This window comes from Lygodium microphyllum, chromosome 23 (assembly GCF_053477565.2).
Source record: "Lygodium microphyllum isolate KBCC chromosome 23, Lygodium_microphyllum_v1.1.10, whole genome shotgun sequence".
In the NCBI taxonomy this organism is placed as follows: Eukaryota; Viridiplantae; Streptophyta; class Polypodiopsida; order Schizaeales; family Lygodiaceae; genus Lygodium; species Lygodium microphyllum.
The window spans coordinates 73,724,257-73,742,951 of record NC_141157.1 but is presented as its reverse complement, the minus strand read 5'-3'; the positions used below and the strand labels follow the sequence as shown (position 1 = coordinate 73,742,951).

At 41.9% G+C, this 18,695-nt stretch overlaps 1 protein-coding gene across 2 annotated transcripts in view; it reads right to left on the bottom strand.

Annotated features, from left to right (window-relative positions):
• Positions 1-17,512, bottom strand: part of LOC148016335 (ABC transporter G family member 28-like) — a 32,093-nt gene extending 14,581 nt beyond the window's left edge. Inside the window, exons 1-8 of one of the 2 annotated variants that reach the window (XM_087664672.1) lie at positions 16,343-17,512; positions 16,141-16,217; positions 15,203-15,499; positions 15,014-15,071; positions 11,670-11,813; positions 11,541-11,575; positions 11,367-11,440; positions 10,113-11,014 (exon numbers count right to left, since the gene is read on the bottom strand). In XM_087664672.1, the coding sequence (XP_087520798.1) occupies positions 10,113-11,014; positions 11,367-11,440; positions 11,541-11,575; positions 11,670-11,813; positions 15,014-15,071; positions 15,203-15,499; positions 16,141-16,217; positions 16,343-16,611 (1,856 nt within the window). In that variant the 5' untranslated portion in view covers positions 16,612-17,512. The remainder of the gene's footprint in view (positions 1-10,112; positions 11,015-11,366; positions 11,441-11,540; positions 11,576-11,669; positions 11,814-15,013; positions 15,072-15,202; positions 15,500-16,140; positions 16,218-16,342) is intronic. The other variant, XM_087664671.1, reaches the window with a different exon arrangement.
• Between the last annotated feature and the right edge of the window lie 1,183 nt (positions 17,513-18,695).

Below are 18,695 nucleotides of genomic sequence, written 5' to 3'. Positions count from 1 at the left end.
TGACTCTGGACCTTATCGTCTGCCTCCCACACTCAGGTGTACACTGTTTGCCCATTCCTCTTGCCATCATGTTATTCTTTCTTCCCAAGAGCTTCTCCCTGAAGTTTGAGAAGCAGGAAGTCCACCATTGGTAGCAGAGGCTAGTGGAACCCACTCTAACCCTTCAAGTTTGGGGCGACTCCACCTCTGTGGCTCTTCTGAACATTGGGTGCCAACAACATATCTGCACTGCTTAGGCCATCCTAAACTGCTAATGAGAAGCGCTGATAATAACACTAGTTTTGATGGTTCTCAATTTGCAAGATTTTGCACTCACCAACTATGTAGAGAGAGATTGAATGAGAGTACTTAGAGCACTACAAAAATGCATCAAAGACCTTGTATTATTACTCTGGAGTGAAACTGGATTCAAAGAGCAATTCTCCATCTGTTTGACGTACTACAGATCAATATGATGTGTTTCATCTATTGCCTTATTTTCACCTTCAGTGGTCAGTTCACATATTCTGCCACAAAATTTAGCAGATGTCTGCATCTTGAACAATGACGAAAAGGCCAATTAAGATCTAAACCCATTTAAAATCCAGCCTCAGTCCAAGGAAGACAATCAATCAGAAAGACGCGTGCACTGAACAAGGAGCAAAGCCCCCCACACTTCTAGCTAGGAATGCAGTTTTTTGTGTTTTGCTTGAGAAGGTGACATTTGAAGGAGCTTACTGCTTCCAAACACTGAAAGCACAGCCACAACAAGAAGGATCATCCCAAGAAATAAAATCCCAATCTTCCCAAATTGTCAACACCCCCCTGCTCCTTCTACATCCTGCACAACCGCTTCAGTTATCCTGACCCGTAGCCTCACCCACAGCTTGGCAAAAAGGTAAATGTTTTGGAACTTGGGTATGATAGATTGCAGCATTCTATTTGCTGGATGTCCCCAATCTAGCATATTACAAGTTTGTACTGAAGTTCAGACTACTTTGCAAGATGGCATGTCTGCAAGGCCCATTCTCATAGGATCTTCGGTGGCAAATGCCCTACCATATACACCACCCTTTCTGAGCTCTAATATCATACTATTCATCACTTCAAGGACACTGGGAGTGGCTTCAAGGAGAATTGTGGCACTAGCAATAGCTCAAAAAGATGTTCCTTCACACTTGGGGATAATATAGTGTATTCTTTATGTTACAGTATGGCACCCCCAATGGAGCTGTACTTTCCTTGCCTTGGCTACTCCCTATCCAAACTAAGCCACCATAGGAGGCCTTGTACCTATGTGATGTAGTTCCAGTATTGCTGAGTTACCTTTCTACTCTGGGTTCAAACTCAGCTGGTTGTTGAACCCTTGTACTACCATGTCATTTATATTGTAATATAAATGGCCACCTCCTTTGGTCCAAAAAGAGAAAGATTTTGACCAATAGGCAAGCTACACTTTCTAGGGAGGACGGACCCTACAAATTTGTAAATTTCGAAGATCCAACAAGGGGAGTTGTTTATAGGTGGATACAAGAGGTATCAACCACATCTAGCCCCTTTGAAGCATGTGGATGCCATCCTTGGCAACCCTAGGCTCCACAATCAATTTACACATACCTCCAAAGTTGAGCCTCCAACTAGCTTACATTATGCTTGCCTTTGTATTCTAATGCAAGTAAAATGGTTGATGCACAAGGACTACTTAGTTCCTCTCATTTATGTGCAGCAGTTTATAAATTCTAATTTTAGATCCAGAATGGCAATCCCTTAGTTTGGATCTTGTGAGGATACACTAGGGATTGCAAAGAAAACACAGAGTGAATGAACACAACTAACACATAGCGAATTCAGGCAGGAACGCAAATGAAGAAGAAGAATACGAATGCTGAAATGAATGAAGAATGAATGAGGGTAGAGACATAACCATAGTTGCCATTTTGTTGTTTTTTCTTTTTTGTTGGTTTCAGGTTCATATGTATTTGTATTTCTATATTTATCTGACTCAGATTCATATTTTTGGGTTCATGTTTCCCCATTTTGCCATTTCAAACTGAGGCTGAAACTCCATTTCACAACTCCAAAACATACCTCTATTTCCCTGTTTCCAAAACTCCTGGCAACTATGAATACAAGCGAGTGCTCAAGGAGTGGAGGCTGTTCAAAAGCCACTCTCTCTCATGGGAGTAGGCTAACAGAGAGTGTTGCAGAGTGTCATCCTCCAAGAATGGATCCGGAGTGCAGCAAACTACCAATTTCAATGACAAAGAATGTCAGGGGTCTGAGGAAGATCTGAGGATAGCAAAACACAGCAGTCCACTGTGGACAGAGGCTGTCCAGGTGCAGTGCAAAGTTCAAGCAACAGTGGGAGCTCTTGAACCAGCAGGGCAGCAGGCTGATCTGCAAAATGCAGCAGCTAGGAAGGTAGATGACAAGCTGGAGCAGTCCCTACAGGTGAGGGGAGTCGTGACTGCTGATATGGCACTGAAGCGGCAGAAAATACACACAACAGCAAGCCCTGATGTGTAGAAATTACACGGCACAGCAGATAGAATCTGAGCAAGGAGTAGAGAACACACAGAGACTGCTGTAATTTCAAACAAACTGATACAAAGATGGCTTTGTCCACCCGTGTGCTTCCACTATGAAGCGTTAGATGGTCATCCAGATAGATGATAGGCAAAGAGCTTAGGGTAACTATAAGAACTCTGACTGGGTGAAACATAGATTGACGATGGCTTTAGAGGGGCCTTCCTTTTATAGCCCGGGAAGGTAGTCTGGTCGGCATGTCCAACCATATTATGAACCTTCCCTAGTCGGCCAGGGAATATTCCCTTTACCGTCGAGCCAGGGGTACTGCTCGTGAATCCCCGTTAGGGGGGCCGCTAGCCCACCTAAGACCCCCCAGCTACTAGGGGCCGCTTTCGCCACCCCCAAACCCCAAAATAGGGATCCCTGATAACTCCCACACCCCGCAACTCGATGCATTTTGACTCAAATTGCTACCAGCACAACTACTCTATCTAACCTAAAGACTAGATCCACAAAGGTCATCTTTTTGTTATCCGATCGCATAGACCTCATCTGACATACAAGTCAGGACCCACCCAATGTCTGTGCTCACACATGGCTTCTCCTCATAATGGGGGCCTTACAACTTTGAGCACCATGGATCATTGGTGGCACCTTATGAGGCTGGGGCATTGAGCATATCTAACACCCCCCCTCAATATCCACCCGAAGTGAATTACATTTTGCCCAATGCTGAGTCTCTAAAGATGAATTCGAAGGAGATCCTTTGTAAGAGCTTTGGTAAAGTTATCTATTCAATTTTCCTTCATTGGATAGTAGACCAGCTCTACTATCCTATCCTCAATCAAGTCACGCACATAGTGATACTGGATCTTAATGCGTGTGGTGTGTGCATGAAAAACTAGATTCTTAGCAATGATGATGAGACTGTGATTGTCACATCTTAGCATTGTTGAATCTTCATTCTGTACTCACATATGCCATAGAATCCTCCTTAACCATAATGCTTCACATGCAAAAAAGCGAGCTGCCTTGTACTCTACTTTGGTAAAAGACAATGCTACAGTTGGTTGCTTCTTACTAATCCAAGAGAAATTTCCTAAATCTAAAGAGAGACAATATCCAGAAACTGATTTCTTGAAATCACTATCACCTACCCAATCTGAGTCATAATTTCCCATAAGAGTACTTCCGGAACTATATGTGATACCATAGTCAAGAGTTCCCTTCAAGTATCTGAGCACCTGCATCCCAGCTTTCCAATGACTTTCTCTTGGTTTGTTTGAGAACCTGCTCAAAACACCAACAACAAAACTGATATCTGGCCTGGTGGTACACAAGTAGATGAGGCTATCAATCAACCTCCTGTACCTCCCAATATCTACTAGTACTGGTGTATCCTCAATGAATAACTTCACATTGACCTCCATAGATGTAGCTACCTCCTTACACTCCGTCATGCCAAATGCTTTTAAAATCTCCCATACATATTTTTTTTTAGAGTTAAAGATTTTGCCAGGCACTTTCTAGACTTCATTCCCCAAACAATAGTGCAACAAGCCCAAGTTTGTCATTTCAAACTCAGAGCTCAAAGCCTTTGAAGTCTGATGGATCATATCTTTATAGTCACTTGTAATAACTTCACATTGACCTCCATAGGTGTAGCTATCTCCTTACACTCGATCATGCCAAATACTTTTAAGATCTCCCATGCATATTCCTTTTGAGAGATGAAGATTTTACTAGACATATCCCACACTTTAATCCCCAAATAATAGTACAACAAGCCCAAGTCTATCATTTCAAACTCAAAGCTCAAAGCCTTTCAAGTCTGATGGATCATATCTTTACACTCACCTGTAATAAGAAGGTCATCCACATATAGGATAATCACTACAAATTTTTCACTATTCCTGTAAACATACAAGTTAGCATCTGAGGCACATCTTTTTAACTTCAAACCTAGAAAGAATTTATCTATCCGTTGGTACCATGTTCTAGGGGCTTGTTTCAGCCCATACAATGCCTTCTTCAGCTTACAACCTTTGTTCTTAGAATGAGGAGCCTCAAACCCTTGTGGCTAAGCCACGTACACCTCCTCTTTGAGGTCACCATTTAAGAATGCTAATTTAATATCCATTTGATAAACTAGCCACTTCTTATGAGCAGCCATTGCAAAAACTGTGAAAATAGTAGTCATTTTAGCAGTTGAAGCAAATGATTCTTGAAAATCAAATCCTTCAATCTATGAAAATCCATGTGCAACTAATCTAGATTTATACTTTTCTAAGCTGCCATCAACTTTGTACTTTACCTTCCAAATCCACTTGGTGCCAATAATCTTCCTCTTTTCTGGCCGATCCACTAACTCCCAAGTATCATTTTTCATTATGTCGTCACACTCAACTTGCATAGCTACTCTCCATGTTGAATCAGCAAGTGCTTATTTCAAGTCTGCTAGCTCCTTTACTTTTCTCATAATATCAGCCACCATCAAGGCCATATTAACTATGTGAGCAAAAGCTTTTCTTTGCTCCTCTATTCTCAGAGACCTTCTTGGTCTATCTACTTTTTCTTCAACTGTAATAGGCATAGAATTACTATGATCATAGAGTTGCTTCACCCATCGTGGCAATGGCTTTTCCAGTGTTGTGATTGTTGCATGTTGGTAAACTTTGTCATCATCATCCGAAGACAATGCTTCCTCCTCCTTGAGAGTAGACAGCTCTTGGGATAGGTTCATAGTGGACTACTTCTTCACCGGATGATAAAGTGCAAGAACTTATATTCTCCTCCTCCGCAGTATGCGGTTGCTCCTTGAACACCACATCACGGCTCACTATGATCTTTGCCTCTTGGTCATACAATTTGTAAGCATTTTGCTCATCACTATAACCCAAGAATATATATTTTGTGCTTTTTGGATTTAACTTGTTTCTCTTATTCTTTGGAACATGTGCATAACATTCACAACCAAAGTTCTAAAATGTGAGACAAATGGTTTCTTACCACAATAGGCTTCATGAGAAGTTTTTTCCTTAAGAGCCTTTGTGTAATTCCAATTAAGAATGTAGACTATAGTATTAACAGCTTCTACCCAAAACTGGTTAGGCAATCCCTTGCCCTTAAGTATGCACCTTGCCATTTCCACAATGATGCGATTTTGGAGTTTAACAACGCCATTCTGCTGAGGTGAATGAGGAATTGTCAATTGATGCTTAATCCCTTTGCTCTTGCAAAAGTCTTCAAACTCGTTTGAGTTGAACTCACCACCACCATCTGTTCTAAACTTCTTCACACTTTGCCTTGTTTCATTCTTAACAAGCTTTAGACATTCTTTAAACTTACCAAAAGCTTGAGTCTTATCATGAAGAAAGTACACCCACATCTTCCTACTGCAATCATCGACAATCAATATACAATAAGAAGATCCTCCCAAGGCTTTTGTAGGCATTTTACCACACAAGTCAGCATACACCAACTCTAGAGGAGCCTTTGCTCTATTCTGACTTTCTTATGGAAATGCATTTCTCTATTGCTTGTCCATCATACAAGTTCACATGGTTTCTTTGTTTTAGTAACTCCGTATAGGTGAACAACCATACCTTACTTATGTATCTCCTTCAACACTGCAAAACCAATGTGACCAAATCTTTCATGCCAAAGTTTACTTGTGCCCACACCAGTGGTGGTTGTAAGAGCACTTAGCTCATACATATTGTTCCTCTTTTCTTCTTTGGCAATAACTTTTCCAATACTGTCGATAATTTCTGCACCTATGTTAGTAAATCTCACCTCATGGCTGTAAGAGCACTTAGCTCATACAGGTTGTTCCTCCTTTCTTCTTTGCAGATAACTTTGCCAACATTGTCGACAATTTCTGCACCTATCTTAGTGAATCTCACCTCATGGCCTGGATCAATTATAGAAGCAACAAAAAGCAGATTTCTATTCATCTCTAGAACATACAACACATTTAAAAGATTCTTGAGTTCACCATTTGCAGTAACAAAGGAAATAGTACTTGCGCCCTCATCAGGGAATTTAGCATTATTCCCAACCGTCACAATGATGAATTCTTGTAGAGGCTTCATAGAACTATATAAACATTTCTTCTTCATCATATGACAAGAGACGCCGCTATCCAATACCCATGAGTTAGTGTTAGATATTTCTTACACCGAGGAACACACTTTCTCAATGGTCACCATGAATAACTCCAACTCTGCTTTCAACTATATTGGTTGTCTCCTTTCCTTTAGTCTTGACGGTGCCATTCTTTTCATCTACCTTCTTGACAAGGCAATCTGCAATTGGATTTCTTGCAGTAGATACACTCTCCTTGAAACTTTTTCTTACCACCCTCTTCTTTTTGTCACTGTTCGTAGAGGAACCACCTTTGCCTTTCGCATTGGCAGAGAATGCAGCATCTCCACTACTGCTACCTTCTCGGGCTTTAAGCCTCAACTCCTCCATTAGTAGTGCACAAAATTCCTCAAACGTCAAAGCTCGGGATCTTCTGAGTGTTTAGGGCAGTTACCAAACAATCCATTAAACTTTGATACACAAATCCAAAGACACCTCCGAGCTAGCTCCTCACTAGTCTTTTGTATCTCAACACTAGCTATCTGATCACGCAAATTCTTGATCCAAGTAATGAATGCCTTAGCTATCTCTCCTTCAACAAACTTCTCTACTACTAGTTGATTCTCCAAGTTTTGAATCATTGTTTGACTTTGCGCTTTGTACTAACTCCTCAGTATGTTCCAAGCCTCTGATACCTTGGCTATATGCTAAATCAAGGTCAAAACACTGTCATAACAGCTTGTAACTAAGGCGCATAGTGCATCTACGTTCCTTTGTTTCCAAGCTCGTAGAATATCTGCATTTAAAGGAATTATAATAGTCGAATTTGATGGGTCGGGGGTGGGTTGTCGTTTTGGATCAGTCTCCAACACCATCTCCAAAAGCTCATAAAAATCAAGGATAGTTATGATTTTAAACTTGCACAAAGTATAGTTTGTACCATCTAACTTGCCTTCGTTGAAGGTTAATGGACGTTTGAATTGTCAGTACAGTAATACCACCACTTGATATGCCAGCATTGCTACTTGATGCAATAGACGATATTTCTTCTCTTCGTTGTTAAAGCCCTTGCCTCTCGCATACTCTTCACTCCTCAAAGCCTCCTAGGCTCTAATACCATGTAGAAATTGCACGGCACAGCGGACAGAATCTAAGCAAGGAGTAGAGAACACACAATAAATATGAGAAAAACAAAGACTGCTTTAATTTCAAACGGACTAATACAAAGATGGTTCTGTCTACCCGTACACTTCCACTATGACGCTTAGATGGCGATCCAAACACATGATAGGCGAAGAGCTTAGGGTAGCTGGAAGAACTCTGACTAGGTAAAAGATAGATTGATGATAGCCTGTCTTCCTTTTATAGCCCGAGAAGATAGTCAGCTCGGCATATCCAACTATATTATGGACCTTCCCCAGTCCACCAACGAATATTCCATGGAATATTCTCTTTACCATCGGGCTAAGGGCGTTGCTCTTGAACCCCTATCAATGGGCTACTAGCCCACCTGAGACCCCCCAACCAAAGGCCGCTTTCGCGGCTCCCAACCCCAAAATACGGGTCCCTGATAACTCCTATACCCCGCAACTCAATGCATTGTGACTCGAGTTGCTACCAGCACAACTACTCTATCTAACCCAAAGGCTAGATCCACAAAGGTCACCTTTTTGTTATCCGGTCACATAGACCTCATCTGACATACAAGTCAGGACCCACCCAATGTCCATGCTCACACATGGCTTCTCCTTATAATGGGGGCCTTAAAACTTTGAGCACCATAGATCATTGGTGGCACTTTATGAGGGTGGGGCATTGAGCATATCTAACATGATGATGGCTGATGAAGAAGAGATGTTGACAATGATACTAGCAGCCTGGCAATGGTGCAGAGAGACAAGAAACACATGCAGCAGATGAGTGTGGCAGCCTCCAACAGTAGGAGAGCAGTCCAATGAAGAGAAAATGATGAAGATGATGATAAAAGAGGAGAGCTGGCACTCAAAGAGTGGGCAAGGGGATGAAAGTGGAAATGCACACCAAGCCGCTTGCCAAGCTCTTAATTGTACTGGTCACAAGCATCTAGACCAGCTCGAAAGACAAGTAAAGAATCTACTAGAGGTAGAAAAAGGAAAACAATCCAAGTTAGCCATTCTACCTTAGGTGACTTCATCATTTTGGTATGTATATTTTATGAGTCTCTTGCACCTCAAACAAGCTATAACTGAAGAAAATTTTGCACTCAATGACCTGCTTCCATGCTTTCATGAGCAGAGTCATTGGCAAGATCATTGACACTTAATGCTTGTATTTTTTGCATTGCCAGTTTCTGGTGATGGTGTTATATACAATGCCCCAAAGACCTTCGACTATGTGATGAGCCAGCCCCATTATGGAAATTTAGATGTTGGTACTATTTTTCTCAATAGATGTATAAAGAGCAGTTGATCATTGGCAATGGATTGCCAATGAGGCAGTGGCTATACACGTACAATTGAGGAATCTACAAATTTGGGAGTATTCTTTGGCTTGGTATTGTTCACATGGAACCAAGCAAGGTAAAGGCGATCCTTAAGTGCCCTCTTTGACAAGGCCACAGAAAGCTTTTTGTTAGGCTTCACATTGCTCTATAATATCCTTGTGAGTATCGGACGAACCCCCTAGTGGCTTAACTCAGGAGTGACTCTTCCTTCATAGTTTCTAGGAAACATGTTTCATAAGGTTAGGAAACGCGATTCATAAGATTAGAAAACTTGTTCTGTAATGTATGAAATGCCTATTTTAAACTTTCAAAAAAGATCCCTAGACTAAAAAACTGTGTTTGAACATCTGTGATCAATATTTCACCGTAGAATCATCTGACGCACTGACATGGATTATCATTACTGATTCACATTTATTGCAGAGATTTTGTTTGAAGAAAGTACAATAAACAACTGCTGAAACAAAATCCCTGCAAGTAATGGACAACAAGACAAATAACAAATGCTTAACTTCTTCATGTACTTTCTTCCCCTTTGTACTAAGCATATGCTGTTTTCAGTAAGGAGCCAACCTTGTGCATTGTATTTAAATCCATCCATAAAGAATGGCATGCATACAATGATCCTACATGTTATCCCTAAACAGAACTGGCTTGTGTTTTTTTGGCAGACTAAATTAGATACAGATACTAGGTCATATACCAAGGTCATTACTAGAGAGTTGATTTCCATCTCTGAAGTTTCTTGACCAGGTTTTACTGAAGATCGTCAAGATGTTTAAGGGCAAGTGTCTCTACTCAAACTTCTGCGTCACAATTTTGTGGAACTACATGTAATGCAATGAAGATATTTAAAAAATCATTAGTTCATTAATAGTTGATAGAAACATCCCAAATAAATTGCAAACAAGCAAAGTCTCAAAGTAAAGACACATGCATAACAGGAATGCAGTAAGGTCATATATGGAAACAGAAGTATACGCAGACACAAGTACAGACATGTAGGATCAGGCCAGTTTGATAGAATGAAGGATACCTGTACCGTGCACTGAACCAGAGATTCTCCTCCACTGTCAGATCTCCATGAACTATATCATCTTGTGGTACAAATCCAATAATCTTCCTATAACACTTAATAGGGTCTGGCCTCCCATTGATTAAGACTGAACCAGTAGTGGTACTGCTATGAGCCTTGCCTGCCAAAGCATTTAAAAATGTGGTCTTACCAGCACCTGATGGTCCCATTACAGCTGTCACACGTCCTGGTGATAATTTCCCCGTCACATTGCAAAGAATTTTTTTGCCACTTCCTTTAAGATAAAGAGAAAGATCTGTGAAGGTTATTTCTATCTTCATACGCTTGTGAATTCCTCCCTGATTTAGGCTTGTTTGAATAAGCACATCACTCCAATCCATGCGTTTATTTTGTATGGCTTTCTCTCGCTCTATTTGGCCATATGCATATCTTAGAATTTGGGTAGTGGTTTTAGGGAATTTAGGTTTGCTGGTAGTAGACGCCTGGCCATTTAAGCCTTGAATTTGCACAGGGGGCACTTCAATGGGCTGATACAGATCTTCCTCAACAGGCCGGTCACGGTAGTAAGGTTCGCTTCTTCTCTCAGTCAAAGGTTCAGTTCTTCCATTATATGAGGAGTCTTCATGAATGGTACCAAATGTTGAAAAGGACTCATTGGAGCGTGGAACATTGGAAGGTGCCAAAACTTGCATTTCCTCATACCTCCTTGATTGTCGTCTAGAGAAGGAACGACTAAGCCTCTTTGCTGCATCCACTGCAAACCTCCAGTGCTCAAGAGCATTAAAGTGCTCCCTCACTTGCCGTGCTGCTCTCTCTCGGGTCTTCATTTTGCGCTTCTCCCGGATATGCATAACTTGATCCGAGCAGTTATACACAAGTAGCAAAATGGTAGCCAATCCCACCTGCACATGAGAAATCGTGTCATGAGCCATGAGAAAAAAAGTATTAAGCACACACTAGTAGAAGGTTCAGCAGGATTCCTACAAACAGCTCCAAGATAAAAAATGCTTGGAGAATTGGTGGGAGATTCATCCACACAGTAATACGTGCACCTCTCACCAAAACCCCAACATTTTCCTGCTTGAAGTGTAGGCCATTGGATCCCCTAGAAACATCCCACCATCTAGTAAGGCTTTAAGACAAATCACTTCTGAATGTCACCAACAAGCATTATTAGGCAAAAGCACAACACAAAAAATGCAATATATCCACTAATTTACAAACAGATAATAGAAGGATTGAGTGTAGCAGTACAATTATCATGAGGCCATATGTCTGGATATGCTGAGTTGTTGCTTGGGAATCGCATGATGTCAACTGAAAACACTCTGCAGAAACCAAAGAACTTGATTTTCACTACATCCCTCCATGGTATTTTAATTATTTGATTCCAAGATTTGACAAGCTCAAACTGAAGCAATGGCTTACTGCTTTCTGTTGTTGATCCTTGCCTACAAAAATATCTGTTAAGAATACAGAATCAGCATTAGAGATCATCTGCAGAAGGTTACTGAGGACAATAATGCAGAGTGACAGCACAGTATCTTGAAAGATTACCCCTTGTCACAATGATGAACATCACTTGTAGAAGGACAAAAAGAACCTGCTGGACAAAAGGTCCCATTGGAATTGTCAAGATCTGCCCAAAGGTTTGCCCCACCACATGTGTAGTTCATACCTGGGGTTACCTGGTAATTGTATCTGCAATAACAAAAAAAGATATCATTAAGTCACAAAGATGATTTGTCAAGCCACATACCTGCAAGTCCCCCTCGTGGATCCAAAATGTATCGTTGAGAAAAACCTTTTGGGTATTCCATGAAGGAAAGACAATACAAGTTCAAAAGAAATGACATGAAGCAAAGATGTCCCAACTTTCTCTAATAACCACAAACAAGTATGGGCTTTCCTTTAGAAATGCCATCATTGCATGAGTTGGTGAAAGCATTCAAAACACACAATGCATACTTGAGTGTGTGTAGGGTTTAGGGTGGGGTAGGAGGATATTAGCCGAAAGAGTGGGCAATGGCCACACTAGCATTGCTCCTCTAGGTAGATAGCAAAAAGCTGAATGGACAATGGAGCTTAATTGCATAGCAATCCTTGTCCTCAATGACCCTACAATGAAGGAGGTGTGAGGAAATCAAATTTTTATTCTATGAGCTATACAAGCTTTAATACCATGTGAGGACTCGTGATATGCTAGGGTTCTCAAAGAAAACAGTGTATGAACACAACTAACACAATGAATTCAAATGAAACACAAATGAAGAAGGAGATGAAAGAAGAATGCTGAATGTAATCTCAATTAACAAACCAAGTATAAGAGGTGTGATATGGTGGATGCTCAAGGAGTGGAGGGCTGTCCAACAGCCATCATCTCTCATGGAACGGGCTAAGGGAGAATGTCATCCTCCAGATCCCAACTGCAGCAAAACACTTGTGATTGATGCTCAATGATACAGAATCTGATGTGAAATGAGTAGACCAGCATCGCAGCAGTTGGAGAAGACCAAATTCTAGCTGTGCTGAAGAGGATGAAGGATGTTGAGGCCAAACAGAGCAATGTGAAGATGTTTGGCTGCAAAGCAATGAAAGTGGACAGCAGAACTACAGCACAAGTGAGGCTAGAAGCTGAAAATGCAGCAGTCTGGGTGGCTGGAACAGCAATGTAGCATAGGTACACTCCTGCAGAGAAGCCTAAAGAACATCCATCCTTAATGCTAGAAAGAATAACCCAGATAGAACCACCACAAATATTCTTATCTCCGAAATTTGTGAAAGGTGAACGCCAACAAATACATGGCAAGAATACCCTCTCGATACTCCAAGATACCACATCCTGTGACAACACTTGTCAAAGCAATTGAGATAATCAAAACACCATCAGCAAAATGTCCCAACAAAGCCTTTGATTGAAACAGCAATAGCTCCTTAAACACTAGAAAACCACCAATTCATAAACTACTGGCGGGAAATGCAAAACAAAGCTTTGCTGGGGTCCATTCTAGATAGACACATGTAACCCTTGACAAAGCGGACAAGGAGATCTACCTTATAGGCACGCACCTAGTTCTATAGTTCTATTGATCCTCTACCATAGCTGCCACTGCCAACTCCTACTTGTTTCCGTCACTAAGGGCTAGGCAGTGGGCATGACATTGAAGAGCAATCCACAGCCCACATACCTGACAGAGATCAAGCTCTACATCAATGATCTGACACACATTCTTAATTCTGTGAGCCATATGACGACCACCCAAGAAAAAATTCACAGAGTGTTCTCTCAAATTGAGGTAGCTCTAGGACCCATGAAACCATGATGAGCCCACAATCATGGATTCAGATACTGAACCTTGAACTGTCCCTAAAATTGTGTGGTGCTATTCTATGCTGCCGAGTCACTATCACCCCTTTGACCATCAAACCTCCAAACCCTTGCCAGTCTGCTTCTGTTGAGAGGGCACTCGAGATGATGGTGAGCAATAGCTCCTTAAACACTAGAAAACCACCAATTCATAAACTACTGGCGGGAAATGCAAAACAAAGCTTTGCTGGGGTTCATTCTAGATAGACACATGTAACCCTTGACAAAGTGGACAAGGAGATCTACCTTATAGGCACGCACCTAGTTCTATAGTTCTATTGATCCTCTACCATAGCTGCCACTGCCAACTCCTACTTGTTTCCGTCACTAAGGGCTAGGCAGTGGGCATGACATTGAAGAGCAATCCACAGCCCACATACCTGACAGAGATCAAGCTCTACATCAATGATCTGACACACATTCTTAATTCTGTGAGCCATATGACGACCAACCAAGAAAAAATTCACAGGGTGTTCTCTCAAATTGAGGTAGCTCTAGGACCCATGAAACCATGATGAGGCCACAATCATGGATTCAGATACTGAACGTTGAACTGTCCCTAAAATTGTGTGGTGCTATTCTATGCTGCCGAGTCACTATCACCCCTTTGACCATCAAACCTCCAAACCCTTGCCAGTCTGCTTCTGTTGAGAGGGCACTCGAGATGATGGTGAGCATCTAGCTTGCATACGACACCTGTGTTATTTGGTTGCAGCTTCGTGTGCTCCTCTTTGACATCATATGAGACCCTTCCCCACTGGGCTCTGGGCCTCCCTTGACAACTCTTCTGACTAATGCTGCCACCCTCCCCCCACCGCTCCGCACTTCTCAAGGTCATTCTCAACTTCACACACTCCACTGTGCCCCACATTTGCATAAATGAAATCAAACAAACTATGCACAAATGTGACCATTACACTTATGTTAATCAATAAGAAAAAATAAATGATGTAGAAATTGGTAAAGCAAGTGAAGAGAAGTCCACTCTTCATTGTCCTTCCACTTGAAAGATTCCCACTACTTCCTCTTCTTGTAGTCAGGAGGAATAAGATGCTGCAGTATGGCTCAGCACATCTTAGCCCCATGTATAGATGTTCTGTGGGATATTCGTTACATCCTTGGACATCCAGATGGGTGCTAGAAGCAATGGTCACAGTGGTCATAAAGTGACCAATCCTACTAGCTCCCGTCCAGATGTCCAAGGACGTAACAATACTTAATCTGTACAGCCTAACACAACAGACGTTTGTGTGATCAGTATGCATAAATATATGCTGATGGCATGCAAAGATTAGGCCCTACTCAGTCTGTATTAAAGATGCCTTGACTATTATTTAGATGTTATCCCACAAAATAGCTTCAAGCATGCCACTTCTCCTCTACTTTCTTGGATAATTTGCCTAGTGAATGACATAAGTAATCTTGCCAAATTATGTACTCAATTGTTGTCACATAAGGTTCAAGCCTTCAAAAGCTTCAAAGAAATCACTTAACACTTAAACCTGGAATCTACACCAATAAAATGAGCACATACGGAGAACATAGGCCTGCTTGAGGAGTAGCTTTTCGACATTGTGCTCCTAAAGGGCAAGCTGCAAATTCCAACAGATGTAAACAGTTTAACTGAATATTGTCAGAGGCGTAGTGCAAATAAATGTGCTCACATATGACTTTGAAAACCTGACACGACATCCAAGACATGCTTATTTCTCAAGAGACTTACGAATCATGCATGATAATCCTCGAGGACAAAAGAAACCGTCACAGCAAGGGGCAGCAATGTCGTTGCGCACAGGTATTAGACTAGTATTCTGATAAAGATCACTCATCTGGGGGGTGCTAACTTGCAAAGCCCTAGACCAACCATGCTCACAACCTTGACTCCAGTGGGTCTGGTTGCAATTGATATTTGACAAAGGTGAAGCTGCTGTTCCAGTTTGAGTACTGTGAATGAGATCTACCAATGAATCTATATAAGCTTTGATTTCACCCCCACTGCACATACGGTCCAAAATGGCCCCTGCAAGTCGTTCAAAAGAAATACTGCCATTAGCATTAATCACAACTGATATTCTTCAAATGCTTTCTAAGCTTCTTAATTACACATGAGATTCGGATGCTGCAACAGTTTAACATTCTACAGACATTGCATGCATCACAGTTCTGGCCTCTTAATGTGCACTCCGTTTTTCATGTAGATAAATATGCACTTTCCCTGAAGCTTCTTTTGTGCGCTGTGTTCTTTAACCATGCCACATTCAAAAGAGGGAGGATCCAGTCAGTCGGTCAGGCATCATCTCATCAAAACTAAGACTTCCATCGTTGTGTGTATTAGCTCATTTCATCTTGCCACAGACAAGATGAAGTTTCGTCAACTCCCCTCTCCTACAATTTCCTACTACTTTCTTTGTCCAAGTGTTATGCCCTTCTTCCAGGATCTTATGTGGATCCACCAAGCAGAGAGAGAAAAGTATATGAACTTCCAGACTATGTCACTTGAAACTTGTGCATTCCCACCCTTACTACCATCAATGGACTACCCACATTTCCAGCATTAACAATGGCACCTAATGAATCACCCTCTGAAGTCGTTCATAGAAGTTTCACTGATAGATTGTAGTTAAAGGAACCCTGGAAGCAAAGCAGGAAATGAGAACTGACCATTTGTATCTATTGCGCATACACTCAAGAAGCTGAGATCTGAACTGAAATCGAAAGCGGCATTTCTTTCCCGGACCCTGAGAACGTCCAAATTAATCTTGTCAAAGAGACACTCATGCAGAAAGTTGCAGATTTTTGATTCACCTGCTGAATATGTGTATGATTACTTCATGTGAATGATGAGCTAAAGAGATGTGCTTACGGATCGTGCACACAAAATCTGAACAGGCCAGCAAATCTCTGTGTGTAGTCATCCAAAGTGAATTGAATGCTCTGGTACAGTGCTCTTTCACATGATTGCCGATCCTCGTTGCTTGTAAACAAATTGTTGCATGCAGGAGGTAGCGAAGACACACTCGGGGAGGGCTGAGCCCCTGTGAGGACGAAGAAAGCACCTAAAATGAGGAGAAGCAACCTCATATTGACCACGGAATACGAAATTGCTGCAGGCTTGCCTGCATCCTGTATCATCTGGATAGTACGGCGTCTTCTGCCTCTCCTCCTTATTCAGATAGTGATCACAGTGATCGGAATCTAATCTTCCGATTGATAGATGAGATGTTTTGAGTGTACCTACGTCTGTTTGTAACAGACACTCAAGCTTTGCAGGGTCCCGAGAAATAGCCCCTGTTGCTCAAGGAACCCAACAGCAAATCCTCTCAAACGAACAGTTCACTTGTATGGAAATGAGCCCAAATGCAAATTCTTACATTTGCAGTTGCCCAAAATATGAAGGTTGTTACTTGATAGGACCCAACAACGGAATCAACTGATGCGATCGGCAATCCCCTGTTTTTCACTGGTACTTGATAGGACCCAACAAGGGAATCAACTGAGCCAAAATGAGTTTTGCACCAAGCCCAATATGCAGTATGGCACAGAGAGAGAGAGAGAGAGAGAGAGGACCCAACAAGGGAATCAGCTGACCACCGATAGGCAGCCACCCAACATGTGCCCGACACCCTATTTACAATAGGAGCGACAACCTGCTATCGAATTGGAAGCCTACCGCTCATGTGCCCGTTGTGTGTGTGTGTGCGCGCGCGCGCGCTTCTTGGAAGAAGGCAAAAAACAGAGAGATCTTCCGAGAGGAGATACAGAGCCTGGTGCAAATAGGGAGTTACTCTGGGCAACTTATGTTATACTGATGTTAGCTGTCTTGGTCAAAAATTAGAGATTTTGCTTTCGACGGAACAGTACGACAATTATTAGCTCAAGGACATAGTGCCGCTGGGGAGGGAGGGGAGGGAGGGATTGTATATCTGAATGAATGAACGAATGGACGATGAAATATGAGGTGGGCAATGAATCAAAATGAATGAAATGTGACGGAGCGGGGACGCGCTTTGGAATTGTGCACACATGTAAAGGCTAATCTGAGGCTTGTGTAGGAGGAGAAGAAGCACCGAGTCGAGAGAGAGAGAGAGAGAGAAGGGGGGGAAGTTGACCATTTCATCTGTCGCATTCGTGAAAGACATATCTCCTCTCGAGAGAGACTATTTCTTCTGAAATATGAACATTGAAGAGAGAGAGAGAGAGAGAGCATTTCCTCTGAATTTCTGATGAACATTGGAGAGAGAGAGAGAGAGAGAGAGGGCTGTAAAATCTTATTTCGAATTTACGAATTGCCATTTTCCTCTCTCCTCATGAATCAGTCAATTCTATACGCCGGTAGAGTGAGAGCACTGAGCAGTGAATATTCCCATCATACCGCGTAAAAGTCCCATTTCACATAAGCAAAAAAAGGCGGGTATTTTCGTCTCTCCTGATGACCAATGAATCTTTCAACTGCCGGTGTCAATATCCTATTTTCGAAATTCGGATAAATAAAAATATGGGTATTTTTAAAACCTGTCTTCCTCTCCCGATGATCATCAGAATCAGAAATTTTTTTAAGCGAGAGAGGGAGAGCGAGATACCATTCCCCACGAAACGTTCAAAATGTTCATATGAGGTCAATAGGTGGAGATAAACACAAAAGCATGTGCTATTGGGCACTAATGGCGATGAATATTTTGATGAATATTTTAATGGTCAATAGGTGGAGATAAACACAAAAGCATGTGCTACTGGGCACTAATGGCGATGAATATTTTAATGGGCAAGAAGAGTTTTAGTCACTCCACAATTCCTAAAGCTAGAAGCTTACAAGCCTCTCTAGATCACAAAGATGTGACTTTCAAAAGCTCACCTATGAACAGTAAAGTAAGAGGCACACCATGCGTAGGCCTTTCACTTGACTTGGCATTGTTGTTGCTTTGTAAGAAATACGAACACACACAAGTCTTTTTTTTCGCATCAAAGGTAGGATTGACCAACAACAACCCATCTTCCTCAAGCTCACACTATCGTTCCGCTTTTCTTGTACAAGCAACAAGCAGAATAGCCCACTTGACCCCCACGTGATAGTCAAGTGGGCTAAGCGCTCCCAGGTCACTCCAAAAATAGACTAGGATCCTAGACTGTGCCAAGTCTCGCAACTCTTGGGGTCAAGTCTAAGAGGTGTGACCACACAAGGTGTGTCATGACTCGAGACCACGCCCAAGTCTTAAGAC